General features: G+C 54.5%; 1 protein-coding gene across 2 annotated transcripts in view; it reads left to right on the top strand.

Moving 5' to 3' along the window:
* UNK (unk zinc finger) overlaps positions 1–18772 on the top strand; it is a 33486-nt gene that overhangs the window by 12057 nt on the left and 2657 nt on the right. For both annotated transcript variants that reach the window (XM_068531766.1, XM_068531767.1), the window contains 13 exons: positions 6991–7200; positions 8238–8414; positions 8555–8685; positions 9259–9394; positions 9945–10062; positions 11066–11150; positions 12345–12487; positions 12898–13098; positions 13676–13741; positions 14357–14531; positions 15418–15519; positions 15671–15859; positions 18017–18198. In XM_068531766.1, coding sequence (XP_068387867.1) covers positions 6991–7200; positions 8238–8414; positions 8555–8685; positions 9259–9394; positions 9945–10062; positions 11066–11150; positions 12345–12487; positions 12898–13098; positions 13676–13741; positions 14357–14531; positions 15418–15519; positions 15671–15859; positions 18017–18198 — 1915 coding nt within the window. The remainder of the gene's footprint in view (positions 1–6990; positions 7201–8237; positions 8415–8554; positions 8686–9258; positions 9395–9944; positions 10063–11065; positions 11151–12344; positions 12488–12897; positions 13099–13675; positions 13742–14356; positions 14532–15417; positions 15520–15670; positions 15860–18016; positions 18199–18772) is intronic.

Consider the following 18772-nt stretch of genomic DNA (forward strand, 5'->3'; position numbering starts at 1 on the left):
ATAGAATTCTATAAATGTCTTCTAAGACCAATATGCTCAATTAAAATCATGCTTGTAGAATGATATCAGCGTTTGTCAGTCTATGTGAAAAGACATTTTCAAAGGTGAAATAAGTAAAAGCTTATTACAGAATCAGCATTAACAGATGAACATTCGTAACCAATTTTGGTGAAAGGGAACCCCAACTTTGCAAATGTTATTCCTGCCACCCTAAACCCATTCTTATTAGTAGACCTGTGTTACCAAAAATTGTAGCCAATTATTATATTTTCACCAATAAAAATTTTGTGGAAATTTGTTTTTTCTCTTGTTTAAGTACGTACGTAATATCCTCAGTTTGGCCTTTTAACCCTCAAAGTCTGAAATACTTACTATATGGTCCTTTACAGAAAAAGGTTTGCTGACCCTGCTGTAGAGTTTAGCTTGCTGTTGGCAAGAGGAGCAGGTCAGTGGCAGCAGGGGAGGTAGAGTCAGAGTGAGGCCATGCTAAGCACGATTCTAGAAGCAGGGGGGAACTAGATAGATGCGGATTAAAACGTCAGCTACGTCCTCCCCATTGTCTCTAAATTTACGTGGTTTTGGGACTTCCCTGGTGGTCCAGTGGTTAAGACTTCGCCTTCCAACACAGGGGTTGTGGGTTCAGTCCCTGGCCAGGGAGCTAAGATCCCACATGCCTTGCAGCCAAAAAACCGAAACAGAAAACAGAAGCAATACTGTAACAAATTCAATAAAGACTTTTAAATTGGTCCATGTCAAAAAAAAAATCTTGGAAAAAAATAAAAAGGAAAAATAGGACTTCCCTGGTGGCGCAGTGGTTAAGAATCCGCCTGCCAGTGCGGGGGACACAGGTTCGATCCCTGGTCTGGGAAGATCCCACATGCTGAGGAGCAACTAAGCCCGTGCGCCACAACTACTGAGCCTGTGCTCTAGAGCCCGTGAGCCGCAACTACTGGGCCTATGCGCCACAACTACTGAAGCCCGTGCACCTAGAGCCCGTGCTCCGCGATGAAGAGTAGCCCCGGCTCGCCGCAACTAGAGAAAGCCCGCACGCAGCAACAAAGACCCAATGCAGCCAAAAATAAATTAATTAATTTTAAAAAATAAAAATTTATGTAGTTTTTCTAAGTCATCTCTAATACTTTTCTGTTTGTTCAGTTTATTCAAATTCTTCTCACCCTCCTACCCAGAGGAGAGTGAAACACCCAAACAGATAAGCCATTGAGACAATTTAGAATAGGATTTAAAGTTTAGCTGGAGGGAATTCCCTGTGGTTAGGACTCTGTGCTTTCACTGCCAAGGGCGCCGGTTCGATCCCTGGTCCTCAGAGGACTAAGATCCCCGCAAGCTGAGCGGTACAGCAAGCTGAGCGGTACAGCCCAAAAAATAAAGTTTAGCTGGAAATTGAGCTGGTAGCAGTTAGCACTTGATTTAACACCTTAAGAGTGATGTAGGGACTTCTCTGGTGGTCCAGTGGTTGAGACTTCACCTTCCAATTCAGGGGGTGCGGGTTCGATCTCTGGTCAATCCCTGGTTAGGGAGCTAAGATCCCACGTGCCTCTTGCAGCCAAAAAACTAAAACATAGAACAGAAGCAACATTGTAACAAATTCAGTAAAGACTTTAAATACGGTCCATAAAGAGTGATGTAATTTACTGAATATATTGTTAATCCCTTATGTGATCACTGTTGGTTTAATGGGGCAAGTGATTGAATTTTGATTTCAAGTAGCCTGATTTTTGCTGTTTTAGAATTTTGGAAAGTAAAGATAATCCAGTAAATATTGAAAGTATCATTTGATTTTTTAAAAAAAAGTTTGCATGTATTTGATTTTAAAAGTTTTTAGGGAAAGGTATTAGTTTTATAAAGCAGTTCAGTAATATGATACCTTATGATTATATTTGTAAAAATACTGGGAGAAAATTTACCAAAAGTCTAGCATTATTCGTGGTGGGATTAAGGGTGATTTTGCCCTTTTTTTAAAAAAAATATTTTTTTAAAAATTTATTTTTATTTGGCTGCATTGGGTCTTTATTGCTGCGCGTGGGCTTTCTCTAGTTGTGGTGAGCGGGGGCTACTCTTCGTCCCGGTGCGCGGGCTTCTCATTGTGGTGGCTTCTCTTGTTGAGGAGCACCGGCTCTAGGCGCGTGGGCTTCAGTAGTTGTGGCTCGTGGGCTCTAGAGCACAGGCTCAGTAGTTGTGGCTCACGGGCTTAGTTGCTCCGCGGCATGTGGGATCTTCCCGGACCAAGGCTTGAAACCCGTGTCCCCTGCATTGACAGGCGGATTCTTAACCACTGCGCCACCGGGGAAGTCCCCCCTTTTCTACATTTAAAAGTTTTTTGTAAGTGGGCCTGTTACTTGCACAATGATCCTTTACATTTACAAATAGACCATTAATAGGATAATTAATATGATGTCCTAATAAGGAGTGAAAGATAGCTTTGATTGAAAGTCAGCCCCTGTTGGGACAAACATGTGGGCGCTGCTCCTTAGTCAAGGTGAGGCTCTGAGCAGACTCAGTGTTCCTCCAACCTTCGTTGATCCTTCTGCTGGGAAGGACGAAGGTGTGGCTTTTTCCATCAGCTCTTACTGATTCAGGGCCTGAGTGGTTTCTTGACTCACCCTGGCCACAGTAGGTCACTGAGGCCTTGCAATTTGAAGCTAGTCCACGTTTATTGTCTTTTATCCTTGAGTGCGGGTATTCCTGGGAGATGGAAATGTGAAGAATTGAGCTCTGTGGCCCTGTGCGCCCCAGATCTTGGAGTGGGGCAGGGGTGGTTGGTGAGTCTTCTCTCCTAACCAGGGATTCCAGGACTTCTTGGTTTTCCTGAGAGCTGGTTGAATTGAAACGAGTAAGTCTCAGCCTATTTTCTTAGATCTTATGCTTTCAAACCTTTAAAATGGAAAGATCGGTTGGAGCTTAATGGAGACAGTTGTTCATTTCCACTGAAAATTTGTTTCATTTCAATCCATGAAAGTAGAAAAGAGTGATTTCTAAGTGCGTTTCTCCTTGCTGTCTGGACAGTGCATTGCTGGTTAGCACAAGGTTGGAGGGGTACAGGGAGAGTGGGAAGTTCTGACTGAACATTTTGGTTCCCAGGTGGAGGATGGCACAGTTCTGTTAATGGCTTAAGCAGAAGGTTAGACATTTCTCTCATTGATTATTGTCGGTTGAAAGTGGGTATTCTGCCTGCCTAGATTCAGTCATTTGGCCCCTTCTCTCATGAGAGGCTTTTCTGCAGGACAGTCCGCCCTATCTGCAGAGCTACAGATTTCCTGCACTGTAGTGCTTTTCACAAGGGAATAGGATTAAGCTTCCAGCTCTCAATGTCTGCCTGTGGGCGGCATCATAAAATTGTTGATATTGCTTTGTAGACTTTGCCTCTTGTGCGACTTCTTGTTACATTCATTCAGCAAGCCTTGTCACTGTACTGGGTTACTACATGCTTGCTATCAAGGACTTTATAATCTAGTAATAGAGGAAAATGTACACATTATTAATATGCAGTGCAGGATAAGGACTATACGAAATGTCTAGAGAAAGTGCTGTAGAAGCTTAGAGATGATAACTTAGCTGGGGACAAGGGCAGGAGGGGGAGGATAGGTAGAGGTCAAGGAAAACTTCATGGAAGTGATGGCATCAGAAGATTAATTACCATTGAATTCAGCCTTGAAAGATTTCTCCAGGTGAGGAAGGGGACATGAGCAAAGGCAGGGAAGTTAAAGATCTCTTTGCAAGACACCAGGGACTCCAGTGTTACTGGATTCAAGAGAAATGAGGCTGGAAGAGTACATTGGACCAGACGTGTAGGGCTTGAAATGCCAGGCCGAATAGTTGGTCTTTATCAGTGGCTACTGGTGGAAGCTAAAGGCTTTTAAGAAAGTGAAAATTAAATTTAGGTTCTGGGAAGAATGACGAGTACTGTGCAACATAAACTAGACAGGGGAGAGGCCGGATACAAGGAGACCGGTTTATTAAAAGGTGCCAAGTGCCTGACCCGTGGCGGTGGGCATGGAGATGAAGAGGCTTAGAATGAGGTAGTTTGTTGCCTCCATGTCTTTCCTCTGTGACACCTCTGCCAGCTGGAGCCCTTTGGAGCCGTAGCATCTGTAGGTAACACTGTGGACATGGCTGCCCCAGGGAAGCAGGCTCGCCAGGAACTCTCTTTCTCCGAGAGGACAGAGTGTGCCCACAGTCACTTCTCTGGACTGCCTCCCTGGGTTTTTACTGAGGCACTGATACTAAGCAGGCAGACGCCACTCTTAGGGTTGTTAGATTTAGCAAACAAAAATACAGGATGCCAGGGACTTCCCTGGTGGTCCAGTGGTTAAGACTCTGCGCTCCCATTGCAGGGGGCCTGGGTTCAATTCCTGGTCAGGGAACTAGATCCCACACGCATGCCTCAACTAAAGATCCTGCACGTGGCAATGAAGATCCCGTGTGCCGCAACGAAGACCCAGCGCAGCCAAATAAATAAAAGAAGAAAAGAAACCCAAGCTATGCTTAAAAAAAAAAAAAAGGAAAACAGGATGCCAGTTAGATTGAAATTTCAGATAATGGATAATTTTTTAGTGTAAGCATGTCCCACAAAATATTTGATTTATCTGAAATTCCAGTTTAACTGGGTGTCCTGTATTTAATCTGTCAGTCCTAACTATCAATACTTCTCATTCTTCCCCGGCCCTGGGATTAGCTTCCTCTGCTCCCATTTCCCACCTGTTACCTCCTGAATTAGTCTCCTGTGGGTCAGGAGTCAGGTAGAGTATGTGCTGCGCAGGAGAGGTCAGTCTAGCAGCTGGGGGGGTTGGTGTCCCAACTCAGTGCCAGGGTTTGATACTGCCCCAGTGTGCAGGGCAGGTTTCTGTCTATAACCAGACAGAGAGGGAGACAGGAAGAAAGACCTTACGTTCCAATGTCAAAGGGGCTGTGAGAGGCTCTACAGAGCCTTCCAGGTTTCATCCCAGTGTCTCAGAATGTATCTGCAGCCTGGAGATGATATCCCTGAAATTTGGCTCCTCCCACACCTCACCTGATCCTCATTTCCCTTTTCCAGTTCTTCTCCTACCCCACTCACATTCCACAAAGGCGCTTGGAGCTCTTTTGACTTATGCATACTGTTTCTAAGCTCATACAGTTCCCTTGGCCTAAAACACCCTTCCCACATTCTTCACCCACAAGTACCTCTCCTTCCCTTCCCCCTTCCTCTGTGCCAGCCTGGGTCAAGGATCCTTCCTCTGGGTTCCCAAAGAGCCCTCTGCAAACCTTCCTCATAACCTTTTCCACAGTTGATTGATTCCACCTGTTACTGCTGTGTCTCCCATGAAAATACGGGCTTCCTAAGGATAAGGACCTGCTACGTCAGTGTCCTCAGTGCTCACCACCATGCCTGCACCTAGTAGGTGCTCAGTAAATAGGTGCTGAATGGATAGGAGGCTGTTTGGAAGCTTCGCTGCCCCTTAAACACCCTATCTGTGTTCTTTAGGGAGCACCCAGCTCCAGCTTCCCCCCGCCCAGTACACATGCCTGGACACTTCTCCACACTTCAGGGCTGGGAGGATTGGGGTTTTTTTGGCCACACCATATGGCTTGCGGGATCTTAGTTTCCCCGACCAGGGATTGAACCCGGGCCCTTGGCAATGAAAGCACGGAGTCCTAACCACTGGGCCGCCAGGCAATTCCCCTTGGCTGGGAGGATTTTACAGCACTCTTGTTAGCATTAAAGGAAACCTGTCTGGAAAGTCTCAGCCCTGGACCTACCTGTCCCCACACCTTCCATATGCCCAGACTGATAAGGCCCTGCATATCCTGGCATGAGCCAAAGACATGGGCTGGACCCTCTCGCCTGTTTCCCAGGCATTCCAGCTCCAGGTGGCTGCTCCCTCCACACTCCCTTCTGCACACAACCTTCTGTGCCTTCTAGAACCATCCTCCTCACTGGCATCAAATGCCTTCTATCCAGCCATTTGTTGCCTTCATTGCTAGGGCTTGAAGCAATGAATAAAGAGAACTGGGCTGCCTGCTTGTGCCCACTGTGTGTCTGTGTGTGAGTGTCGGGGGCGGGCAGTGGCGGTAAATCTAAGAAACCCTCCACCCGGACACAAAGTGAATGAAAACACAGATGGATGGTATGGTTCTGTAAGGGGGTAAGTGGGTCAGGCCCTCCACTGGGTGGTGTGGGGGGAGGAGCTTCGGGTTGTCTTGGTTTTTAGATGCAGAGTAAAGGAGAGAGATGCAGGTAGGGAGGAGACTGGGAGGACAGTCAGAGCCCCCCAACCCCAGGTTAGTCAGGATGGAAATAGAATACCTCAGCTGCTTCAGGTACTCACTTGCAAGACTGTTGTGGGAGGCGAGGCTGAGAGGGAGTCTCTTCACATGCTTCCAACATGAGCTTCACAAACATACTTGGGTAATGCTAGGAAATGTCTCTGGAAGGTCAGCGGACAGGACAGTGATGACCTGTGTCAGTGGTCCAGAAGGACACCTTGTGACCTGGGCGCTCAGCTCTAAAGCAGCAGCTGTCCTGGCCCTCGGCCTGGTGCCCCAGCCCTGCTCCTGAGACAAGTGAGGCCTCCAGGAATTGGCAGGCAGATCTGGGCAGCAGAGACCCTTGCAGGAAGTTTAGGAGAGGCTCCTCGAGCTCTGGTTTGCAGCCTTTTCCCTGTGATCAGTGGTTTGGCCTGGGAAACCTTGGGGAGCGCTCAGAGAACAAGCCACTGATTAAGCCCTCCTCTGGTCACCACGGCAGGCAGCTGACCACTGAGGGCCCTTGTGCTCTATGGTTCCTGCCCTTCAGGCTGGCTGGGGACCTGCGTGTTAGGAAGGATCCTGATGCTGAGGGCCTGCCTTAGTTCTGGGTCTTTCCTGGTGTCTCAGTTGAACTAGCCCCCCAGAGTAGGGCCCCTGGGGGACTTGGTGGCCAACTTCTTGCTGGGAAACAAGGGACTTAACTCTCCGCTCCTGGCCCACCCTACTCGGGGGCTCTCCCTGCAGGTACCTGAAGGAATTCCGCACTGAGCAGTGCCCGCTCTTTGTGCAACACAAATGTACTCAGCATCGGCCCTACACCTGCTTCCACTGGCATTTCGTGAACCAGCGACGCCGCCGGTCCATCCGCCGTCGGGACGGCACCTTCAACTACAGCCCCGACGTCTACTGCACCAAGTACGACGAGGCCACAGGCCTCTGCCCGGAGGGCGACGAGTGAGTGCTACCCAGCCTGCCCTCAGAGGAGCCCCCCGTCTCCTGGATCAGATGCCCTCAGAATAGTCCAGGCAGAGTCCAAGAAGCCAGCCAGAGCCTGCCTTTGGGGACCTGCTGCAGCCTGGCCCACCTTCCTGTGGTTTGAACCTGGGTTCAGACCCCGCCATCCTCTGGGGGAGACCCCTTCTCCTTCCCCCACTTTTGGGAAGCCCTACACTGGCCTTTCTTCTGCTAAGCCTAAGGGCCACATCTGAACCAAAGTGGCTTCCTGGGCCTTCTTTCCTGGTCCCGTGCAGGTCACGAGGACCCTCTCCCCAGCCCATACTACCCACTCCATCCCATGCAGTTCCCACCAAGGCTGGCTGTTTAGAGACATAGAGCCTCTCTAGTTCCCCTTTTTGCTGACCCTAAATATTTTGCCACAAAGCTCTGTGAAGAGACAGGGCATAACAAATGACAAACATGAGGTGGCAAACCTGGGAACGTCACTGAGAGGGAGCACTTCCTGACTCTGCCTACCTAACAAGGGTTTCAGCCGTGCAGCGGTAGTGATGGAGGCACTGCGGGGGTTCTTCTGTGGGTGCGCCTCACTGAACCATCCCACACCAGCTCTTCCGTTTCCCCCAGGGGTCAAAGGCTTGCTCACCCCTCCCCCCCAGCTTAATGAAGCACCCAGGGCCCGAGGGCGTTTGCTTCTCTGAAGACCCCTGACCTAGGCTGTGTTTGTTCTCCCAAGAGTGCCCCCCTCTGGAGCTTCTCTTCAGGACAGCCCAGGGCCCTGGCTGAGCAGTCTTTGAGAAGCTGAAGTAGGAATGCCAGGCCTTTCAGGCCCCACTTTGGGCTACAGCACCCACCTGCAGTGGGAGGGTGGCTCTGTTACCTCAGCAGGACTCGTCACTTGCTTGCCTCCTTGGCCCACCATCAGTACACCCGCCGGGTCATGAGAAAGCCTTCAACAGGCAGGGAAGGGCACGGCTGGTAGCCCAGGCTGCAGGGGGCGAAGGTGAGTGACCCCCACCCCCGCTGTTGTGTTTCAGGTGCCCATTCCTGCACAGGACCACAGGGGACACTGAGCGCAGGTACCACCTGCGCTACTATAAGACTGGAATCTGCATCCACGAGACAGACTCAAAAGGCAACTGCACCAAAAACGGCCTGCACTGCGCTTTTGCTCATGGGCCCCATGACCTCCGCTCCCCTGTCTACGACATCAGGTGGGCTGATGGCTGAGGGCCGGGGTGGGGGCCTGGCTGCGGACACGGTGAGTACCACCGACGGAGTGCAGGGCTGGCACTCTGGTTCCTTCCTCCTCATGCCCCCTCCCCGCTCTCTCTGTCCTCTCCTCTCTTCCCAGGGAGCTCCAGGCAATGGAGGCCTTGCAGAACGGCCAGACCACAGTAGAGGGCAGCATAGAGGGCCAGTCGGCTGGGGCCGCAAGCCACGCCATGATAGAAAAAATCCTCAGTGAGGAGCCACGGTGGCAAGGTAAAGGTGGCCACGCAAATGGCCATGCCCCCTCCCACCAGCTGTCTGTCCTCCCCCCTCTCCTCCCCATGGCTGCTCTGAGGACATGGCTCACCACCACCTACTGCCTTCTCCAGTCCAAGCCGCCACTTCTGCTGGGAGGCACTTGCCCCCCCATCCCACCTCACATCCCACCAACTGCAGCCCCGGCATCCAGGGGCACTTCTGGGGGAGTCTCCCCAGACACACGTTGCCCTGCTCCCATCACCCCAGGTGCTCCCTAAATTCCTTCAGGGGGCTTTCACACATACACGGTCGTACACGTATATGAGTACACATAGGTGTATTCTCAACCCTCCTGCGGACGCCCTTTTAACTCTGTGAGCTGTGAGTGTCTCCAGTGAGGGACGGCGGCATCCTCCTTACCTCTCTCCCGGGTCTCAGTCTTGGCATTGGCCCGCAAGGAGGTGGCCCTGCTCATACCTCTCAAAAAAGCCTCGGCTCCTAGACTCCTTCCTAGTGGCTTCTCCTTCCCTTCCCCGTGCCCCGCCCCTGCCTCACCCACCTGACCCCTGCCTCTGGCCCCCTGTGCAGAGACCGCTTATGTGCTGGGGAACTATAAGACGGAGCCGTGCAAGAAGCCCCCACGGCTGTGCCGCCAGGGTTATGCCTGTCCCTACTACCACAACAGCAAGGACCGGCGGCGGAGTCCCCGGAAACACAAATACAGGTCCTTTGGCCCAAGCAGGCCAGCCGTGGGAGGGAGGGTGGCAGGGAAGGGATCACGGCAGGGGCTGCTTGCACTGTGCTCTCAGGGAGGCCAGCCCTGGGGATCACAGAATCACAGGACCCAGGTATGAGGGGAGAGAATGGTCAAGATAGCTGAACGATAGGGGGCCTTCCTGGATCCTCCTTTGGCATGAAATGAGGATCTTGGGTTAGAAGCTCCTCTAGTTCTGATCCTGAGGGGCGTCTGCCAGGGCCCAGCTGCGGTGTGGTTGTAGCCTGGCTCTCCTTGGGCTGCACAGTGCTCGGGGGGAGGACTTGGCTGAAGGGAGCAAAACAGTGTCCTTCTTGGTGATGCAGCCAGGTTGGGCCAGAGAAGCCAAGCCTGGCTTCTGGCCCCAGTAAGGCCCTCACTCTGCAGCTGATGTTTCCTGCTTCTGAGCCTGGCTTTGCAAAGCCGGGAGACCAGAGAGGGGCCCTGAACAGCAGCGATCTCACTGGCATCCCCCAGATCCTCTCTGCGTCCACCTGACCCCACCCTCTTATTTGACCAGGTCCTCTCCGTGTCCGAACGTAAAACACGGGGACGAATGGGGTGACCCTGGCAAGTGTGAGAACGGAGACTCCTGCCAATACTGCCACACCCGCACGGAGCAGCAGTTCCACCCGGAGGTGGGCCTTGGAGCTGGGGCCCGAGCTGCGGCCCTTCGAGGGTTGGGGGTGGCTTAACGTATCCTCTTTGGAAAGCAAGGAGAAAGGAAAGGAGGGTCCGGGCCGATGCTGGCAGAATCCATCCTGACACCATCCTGGGAGAGGGATTTGTAGCCACAGGCTCCCCCCCGGGCAGTACCTGAAGGAGCCCCGCACCCTAATTTGGCAGCTTTCCTTGTCTGAGCCCACACTCACCGAGCCGTCCTTGGCTCCCGGTTTTGTTTTCCCCGAGCCCCCCTGATAGGGAGAGCACGCACTGGGCATGGTGACTTGGCCGTTCTGGGCCTTGCGCCACTCGTGGTACTTAACGTGGCATCAGGATTTAAAAAATAAGAAATCCCCTTACCGTTGTCCTGTACCATATGAGGGCCTAGGGTACCAGCAACTTCCCTGATGCAGCCTCTGGCCCCACGGTGTGGCCTGGGCTCTGTCAGAGTGCCACGATCTCGTGTGTGGTATGTAGAGGCATGTGCTGTTGCTTCCCTTGGTTCCGTGGAGGTCAGGACACCCTGAGATGGGCACGTGGACAGAAACTGCGTGACGTGGGCTACGGACCACAGGGTGGAAGGTTAGGCCCAGCGTAGATCCAACCCAGACTGCTCCAGGCTGGGCGGGTGTTGCCTGTGAACTTGGCTCCCTTAATGCCCAGAGGCACATTGGAAGGTCACAGCCCTGGCCAAGATCATGAGTGAGAGTAGCATGGAGAAGATCCCTTTGTGAGAGCTGGGTCGGGGCTGGTTGGGCCTGTGACCGCAGGAGGGGGTGGTCCCTGGCGTGCGGGCGGCAGTGTCTGCTCACTCTGGCTTGAGTAAGCAGTCGGCAGGGAGAGACTTGGGGAAGCGGCATCGGGTGGGGAGGAGAAAGGAGAGATTTCTAAGCTAACCCAGCCATGCTGAAGGCACCCCTGGCTGCCTTTCTCTCTCTGCCCAAGCCTGACCCGCCTCTGTTCTGCTCTGCCCTCCAGATCTATAAATCTACCAAGTGCAACGACATGCAGCAGTCGGGCAGCTGTCCCCGCGGACCCTTCTGCGCCTTCGCCCACGTAGACCGTATGCTGTTCCCATTGCCCTGAGGCAGTGCCCTCTTCCCCCTCCCCTCCCCTCCCGTCCCCCCTCCCCCTAAGTTCAGTGTCAGCCAGCAGTGGGCCCCTGTCCCCACTGGAAGTTCCATCCCCCTCTCTGGAACTGGTCTCAAAACCCTGGAGCTTCCAAGGTCGTGAGACCGCAGGGACTGTGCCCCTGGTTGCGCACTCACAGCCCCAGGCAGGGTAAGGCACCCTCCCCGAGCCAGCTAGGCAGACCCCAGCAGCCACCCCGTGCCACAGCCATGGCAGACATCGTTAGCTGAACACGGCACTCTGCCCTGCTGAGAGCAGGGCTGGCCAATCAAAATTTAATGCACCCCCCCTTAGGTCATTTTAGACTTTTTAGTAACCACATCTAAAAAGAAGAAAAAGAAATAGGTCAATTTTTAATAATACTTTTTTATTTAACCCAACATAAAATAATATCATTTAAAATACAATCAATATAAAATCAAGATATTTTCCCTTTTTTTTCCAAACCAAGTCTTTGAAAGCTGGTGTGTACTTGAATAGCTGCAGCACATTCCAACCCAGACCAGCCACGTTCCGGGTGCTCAGCAGCTGCACGTGGTCCTGGGCTGCGGTACCGCTCGGTGCAGGTCCAGACCACCACCGCCAGTCTCAGAGACAGGCTTGAGTTACAACCTGTGTCTACCCCAGGCCACTGCTCTGTTTGTCCTTAACCTCCTTCTAGCCTTAGGCCTTATCTCTGGGATTAGAGTGAAAAATAAACTGAGGGCCCAGGGAGGGGGAAGCACACACGTGGCTCAGAGGTGGGCCCAGCCGAGGCAGCACAGAGAAGCAGTGAATGGCCCAAGCTTTGGAGTCGTGTGGATTGGGGTTCAGATCCCAGCTCTTCAGAAGTTTCCTAGCTCAGCCCCCTTGGGAGATATACCTTACCTCTCTGAGCCTCAGTTTCCTTATCTGTAAAATGGAGACCATGGTATTACTTCTATCTTCCAGTCATTGTGAAGATTTACGATTAATACAAATTGCCTGGCACATAGTAAGTGCACAGCACGTGATATTAATAGAAACAGAAGCCTTCCCTTTATACACAGGGGGATGCATGCTCTCCTTTAAGAGAGACCCAGATGCATTTTTGGAGGGACAGAGCTGGCTCAGGAGCCTGCTGACACGCTGCCCCTGTCTCTTGCAGAGCCACCCCTCAGTGACGACCTGCAACCTTCCTCAGCTGTGTCCAGCCCCACCCAGCCAGGTCCCGTCTTGTACATGCCATCTGCTGCCGGAGACTCGGTGCCCGTGAGCCCTTCCAGCCCGCATGCCCCTGACCTCAGTGCAGTACGTGCCTGTCCAGGGGATGGGGTGGGCACCTTGCCTGCCCAGAGCCAACACCTGCCTCTCGTGCCCTGTGCTTGGGGAGGAGGCCTCCGCCCAAGGGTTCTGCCCTTTCTGCCCCAGGGTTCTTCTCTCTGTCAAAAGCTGATAGTGGCTGGAGTGGTGTCCCCAGAGCCCTGCGATCAGCCTGGGTAGAGCTGATCACAGGTAGTACAAGGGACAAAGCCTGTCCGCCCCCCAACACACAGCTTCCGCATGAGGTTCTGGGTCCTGGGTGGTGGTTGCTGCCCCCTGGCCAATTAAAAAGGAACTGAGCCTCTTGATGAAGGATCTCCCTCCCACGCGGGGACGGAGAATGGGCCATGCCCCAGCCTGCATTTTGCCCACCAGCCTCCTCTCTTCCTTCTCTGCAGCTCCTCTGTAGAAACAGCAGCCTCGGCAGCGCATCTAACCTCTGCGGCTCCCCACCGGGCTCCATCAGGAAGCCCCCGAGTCTGGAAGGCATTGTCTTTCCTGGGGAGTCTGGCCTCGCCCCTGGCAGTTATAAGAAGGCTCCTGGCTTCGAGAGGGAAGACCAGGTGGGAGCTGAGTACCTGAAAACTTTGAAGTGCCAGGTAAGGGATGAGGGGGCAGCCCAGTGAGGTTAGCATGGGCTAGCCTTCTGCATGCGGCAGGAGAAGCCCTGGAGGGTTGTCCTGGCCCAGCTATGGGGAACGCGACTGGGAGCTAGGAAGCCCCTGTTCCCAGCCTCTTCGAGACTGAGCAGAGTGGGGTGAGGCCGTCCCATTTTACAGATGAAGACAGGCAGGTTAGAGGCTGCGCACCTCACCCAGTGTCAGAACCAGTTAATAGAGGGGAAGGGGTCACTACCTCAGTCTTCTGACCCCACGTCTGGACTTTTCCCTGCCCTGTGCTGCCTTGATGGGACAGCAGGGCCTTGGGGAGCAGGACAAGAGGGGTCTGGAGCTGGCTTATCTGTGACTTGGAGTCACAGGGAGGAGAGGAGCAGCTCCCCGGGTTCCCAGGCTAGGGAGGGAGGGTGCATGTGTGTGGAGGGGGACTGTACAACAGGTGTCTGACGCCTCCTTGCCCCCTCAGTGAGCCAGGGCAAGTTGCTGCTTAGGAGGGCTCATGGCTTAGGGTCCCTCCCGAGCACCGCACTCATCTCCTGCTCCCTGATTTTTCTCTCAGGCCAAGTTAAAACCCCACTCACTAGAGCCCAGGAGTCAAGAGCAGCCTCTGCTTCAACCCAAACAGGTATAGAGCCCTCAGCCCCCTTTCTCCCCTTCGGGCACCTGCTGTGGACAGGACAGGCCCAGAACCCCAGGAGGCTTCTTCGGGGAGCACGGGGCACCGCTTTCTCTACAAACCGAGGGCAGGATTAAGGTGGGGCCTCAGCCCCAAATTCAGAGAGGGTGGGAGTCAGGCCCTTGAGCCCCTCACCTCCAGACTCACTCATTAGCCAGTCAAAAAAAATATTTATTAAACATCTGTCCTTGCACTGAACTTGCTTCTCTGTTCCCCTACTGCAGAACTTTAGGGGTGAGTAGGCCCTGCAGCCTCCAAGCCACCCCTGTCCAACTCCAGCCTCCCAACAAGGTGTTGAGGGCAACCAGGCGAGAGCTGGGATGCACCCTTCCCTCCTGCCCCAGCCAGCCCCCGCCTCCAGCCCCCACGCGTGGGCAGCCGTCCCACTATGGGGATGCACCCTTCCCTCCTGCCCCAGCCAGCCCCCGCCTCCAGCCCCTGCGCGTGGGCAGCCCTCCCACTATGGGGATGCACCCTTCCCTCCTGCCCCAGCCAGCCCCCGCCTCCAGCCCCTGCCCGTGGGCAGCCCTCCCACTGTGTCTCTCCTTCACTCTCTCGTTGCAGGACGTGCTGGGCATCCTCCCTGTGGGCAGCCCTCTGACCTCAAGCATCTCTTCTAGTATCACCTCCAGCCTAGCAGCTACTCCCCCTAGCCCCGCCGGCACCAGCAGTGTTCCTGGCATGAATGCAAATGCTCTACCCTTCTACCCCACCAGCGACACGGTAGAGTCGGTCATAGGTAATTGGGCCATTTCTGTTGCTAAGTCTATCATTTAAAATAGGAGCAGGTCTGGAGTCAGAGATACTAGGTCTCTGGAGTGAGACTCAAACCAGCATACTGGTCACTTTAGACATCTGTCTTGGGAGAGTCAGAGGGTGGGCATTCTGAGCCCTTTGACCTAAATGGAACATGAGCCCAAGGTGTAGGGCCAAGACTAGCCTTTATAGCAAATTAGCCCTCCAATTTGCTCTTTTGTGCAGATTAGAAAGAGGTGCCTCTTCCCATGGGTACGTGCGGTCTCATTTCCACGACGTATGTCACGCAACCCCGACTAGGTATCCTTGTGAGCAACCTGCACAGCTGGTCATGAGAAGCCACTGCCCTTCTCTTTCAGCAGTCATTTATGGGTGCCACTTTGTGCTAGGTCCTATTGCAGGCGCTGGGGTGACAGAGGTGAAGACATGCTGTTCTGCCCTCCCAGTCCAGTTCCTCAGAGCGCAGTGGACATTTGTTGGGCAACTACTGTGCGCTAGCCACTGAGGGTCCAGAGACCTGCCTGCCCTCAGTGAGCTCAGGGGTGAGACATACAAGCTGCAACATCAGGGGACAAGACCTCTGTCAGCTGGATTAGAACTCATTTCCCCCGGGGGTATCGAAGAAGGCTTCCGAAAGGAGAGCCATTTGAGCGGGACTTGGCTAGGGGATCGGTGTTGGCAGAGGGGCAGCCCAGGCACAAGCAGAGGCTTGAGCGAGCACGGCTCCAGTGGGACTGAGCTCGAAGATGAGGCAGGGGCAGGAGTAGAGGCAGTAAAGGGCAGGTGGTCCAGGAGGTGAGGCCTGGAACCTCGGGACTGTGGCCCCTCGGGAGGCTGGGAGGCTCATACTCCGATCACTGCGTCTCTAGAGTCTGCCCTGGATGACCTGGACCTGAACGAGTTTGGGGTAGCTGCCCTGGAGAAGACTTTCGACACCAGCACGGTGCCCCACCCCGGCAGCATCACAATCGGTACTGGGCATGGGTGGGCAGGATGGCTTGGGAGGGCCCCTGGGGTCCAGCCTGGCCCAGGGGGTGGGCAGACGAGCCATGCCCTGCTCAGTGTGGCCCCACATGGCTTGCCCAGCCCTCACTCGGCCACGCTCCTGGGCCTCTCTTGCAGGTGGCAGTTTGCTGCAGAGCTCCGCACCCGTGAACATCCCAGGCTCCTTGAGCAGCTCTGCTTCCTTCCACTCGGCATCCCCCTCCCCTCCTGTCAGCCTCTCCTCGCATTTCCTGCAGCAGCCCCAGGGCCACCTGAGCCAGTCAGAAAACACGTTTTTGGGGACCTCAGCATCACATGGATCTTTGGGTAAGAGCGGGTATGGCTCTCTAAGGCCTGGGGCAGGAATCTGGGCTTTTGGAAAGTGCCTTTGGCCGTTTTGTCCATGGCTAGAGGTAGTGCAGAGTGGAGGTTAGAGTAGGGGCTCTGGGCACGGAGGCGAGTCAGGCCCCAGTTCCACGATTCTCTGAGCTGTGTGAACCTGGACAAGTGACTTAGCCTCTCTGCCTTAGTTTCCTCTGTGAAATGGGTATAATATAACGGCAGCACGCACCTCGTGTGGTGGTTGTGAGGCTTAAATGAAATAACGTGAGTGAAGTGCTAGGCCCCGGGCCAGTGCACAGTGAGAAGCGTGGCCTCAGAGTTGCCAGGGCCTAGGTCTGCTCTCCGTGCCAGTGTGGCGGCTCTGCCTAGTCGCCCAGAGCTCCTGGGGGCCAAGGGAGAGGTCCTAACAGGCTCAGCCCTGGCGCAGGGCGGCCTCCCTGTCCAGCAGAAGCACCACGCGGGCCCAGCTGTAGCCCCAAAGGCTGTTTGCTGAACCCAGTGTTAGAACTGTGTGGACCAGGGGCTCTGGAGGGCACGTCAGCGCAGAGGGTCTAGAAGCGCAGGTGGAGACCTGCGTGTGTGCGCGGGGCCGGTGCGAACGTCTGCTGAGGTAACAGACGTAAAGCAGCAGACGCCCAACCTGCTGCCTCTCATTCAGCAGCAGCTGCTCCTCTTACTTCCCCCTCCCCCAGCAGCTGTTCAAGGAGGTCAGAAACACCCTCCCTGAGGGTGCTGGGCATCCTGGTCACACCGCGCCTGAGCCTCTGAGCTGCCCTTTGACGTTCTGACTAGCTTTGGGTCCTTCCCTAATCTCTCTGAAGATCAGGGCAGCTCACAGTTGATGTTGATGCTGCAGCGTCAGATGCTTAGTGTCACGTTTGTCTGGCTTTTGCCCATATTCTGGAGGCATCTTGACTGCAGCCCTACTTACTGGCCACGCATTCCTTCCTTCCGCACATAGTTACGGATACAAGGTGAGCTCAGCAGTCCCTGCTGGCATGGAGCCATGGTCTCTTGGGAGAGGCAGAGGCGCCCGGGCATTACATCACACTTAGAGACCATCACTGTCGTGTGGAGGCAACAGGCTGGGCGCCGTGATTCAGAATCATAGAGGGACCTAACCTGGGTGGGGCTCCCCGAGGAAGTGGCTCCTCTCCACGAGAGGAAATGCCGCCCGAGCGGGAGGAGAAGCACAGGTGGAGCTTGCTGCTGGCCAGGGTTGCCTCAGCAGGGATCCCAAGTCCTCGCCTCCAGGACAGGGCAGAGAGCCTCGTATCTCCGCACAGGACGACGTTGGTCACGTAGGTGCACTTGTGTTGCTTGGAGGATAGACTCTCTTAAATCCATTTGGTTCTAGAACATCCTGGCTGGATTAGTGGGAAAGGGAACAAGAAAGAAGTCATTAGAATGATGTGTGTGGGCAGAACGAGGCCAGAAGTGGATGTGGGTCTCCCTCAGAAGACAGGGGCCGTCCTGGGGGCCACAGAGCAGGGGCACGTGGTGTTAGTTAAACATCTGCTGAATGAGTGGGTGAGGGGGGCGGTGGACGAGCACACAGCTTAGCTGTTTGCAGAGAGTAGGCCTTTGGAGCCAGATGCCCTGGCTGTGTCCTGGCTCTACCACTTAACTGTTTTTGTGATTCCTGGCAACATGTTTTATCTCAATTTCCTCATTGTAAAACAAGGGGGATGGACCAAGGGCTCCCTGTGCTCTTCCCGCTCCAGCTCTGCCATCATCTGAGGCTCTTGACCCGTGTCTTTTTTCCTGAATCTCCTCCTGGGTCTCACATCAGGGTGCAAGAAGGCTCCCCTTTCTCTAGCCTGAAAGTGAAGTTGGGCTCACAAATTGCCACGTTCACAGACTGCTCTCCCTACAGCACTTCCCAAGTCCCCTGAATCACCTCGTGAGGCAAGTGATGGGAACCCCACTTTACAGATGGGGATGCTGAGACTCGGAAGTTAAATAGCAGCCGATGAGTAACAGGTGGCGCCTACACTTCCCTGTGAAATTTCCCAACCTAACATTGCTGGAGCCTTGCACAGCCAGCCCCTGGAGGCCCCCAGGCAGGGCTGGACAGGGCCGGGCCCAGGCCCAAGCCCAAAGCTCTTCAGAGCTCTGATGTTCCTCCCCTTCCTGGGGCAGGTCTGAATGGGATGAATAGCAGCATCTGGGAGCATTTTGCCTCTGGAAGCTTCTCCCCGGGCACTTCCCCTGCCTTCCTGTCAGGGCCCGGGGCTGCCGAGCTGGCCCGGCTTCGGCAAGAGCTAGATGACGCCAACGGCACCATCAAGCAGTGGGAGGAGTCCTGGAAGCAGGCAAAACAGGTACTGGGGCCCCACGCCCACCTGCCTTTCCCAGGGCCTGGTGGCATCTAGCCCAAGCCCATCTTACACAGTGGGTACAGGGGCCGGGGGAGGTCAGGGGTCCTGGGGAACAGAGCAGAAACTCCGTTTGGCTTATTCTCTCCCGCTGTGGAAAAACTTGCCTTGCCGGTCAGGACCCTGGGGTGGCTGGTATCCCAGGCCTGGAATTCCCTCTGTGAGCTGCTTATTTGGTCTGGGCCCATAGCACTGCTTGCTTCTACCCAGAAGCCCTGACTCTCCAGGGCTCTAGGTCCAGGGCTCTAGGTTCTGAGATGGGCCTTACGTCCAGCCACAGCATGGCTGCCCCTAGAGGTGCTGGCCAGCTCTGCCTAGTGCTCCCCTGCTGTGCTGGGCTCGGCCCCTTTCCCTGCCCACAGAGGGTCTCCTGCAGGCCCTGAAACCTCTCCTCTCTGCAGGCAGCATCAGCCCTCCTCCCTGCCCCGCTTCCCAGACACCTGACCCAGCTCCCCAGCAGGCCCCGCAGCCACAGTGGCCCACACGGGCTCCCAGAGATGCACTCTCGGGGTGGGGGGCA

The sequence above is a fragment of the Eschrichtius robustus genome, chromosome 20, assembly GCF_028021215.1.
Source record: "Eschrichtius robustus isolate mEscRob2 chromosome 20, mEscRob2.pri, whole genome shotgun sequence".
Taxonomy (NCBI): Eukaryota; Metazoa; Chordata; class Mammalia; order Artiodactyla; family Eschrichtiidae; genus Eschrichtius; species Eschrichtius robustus.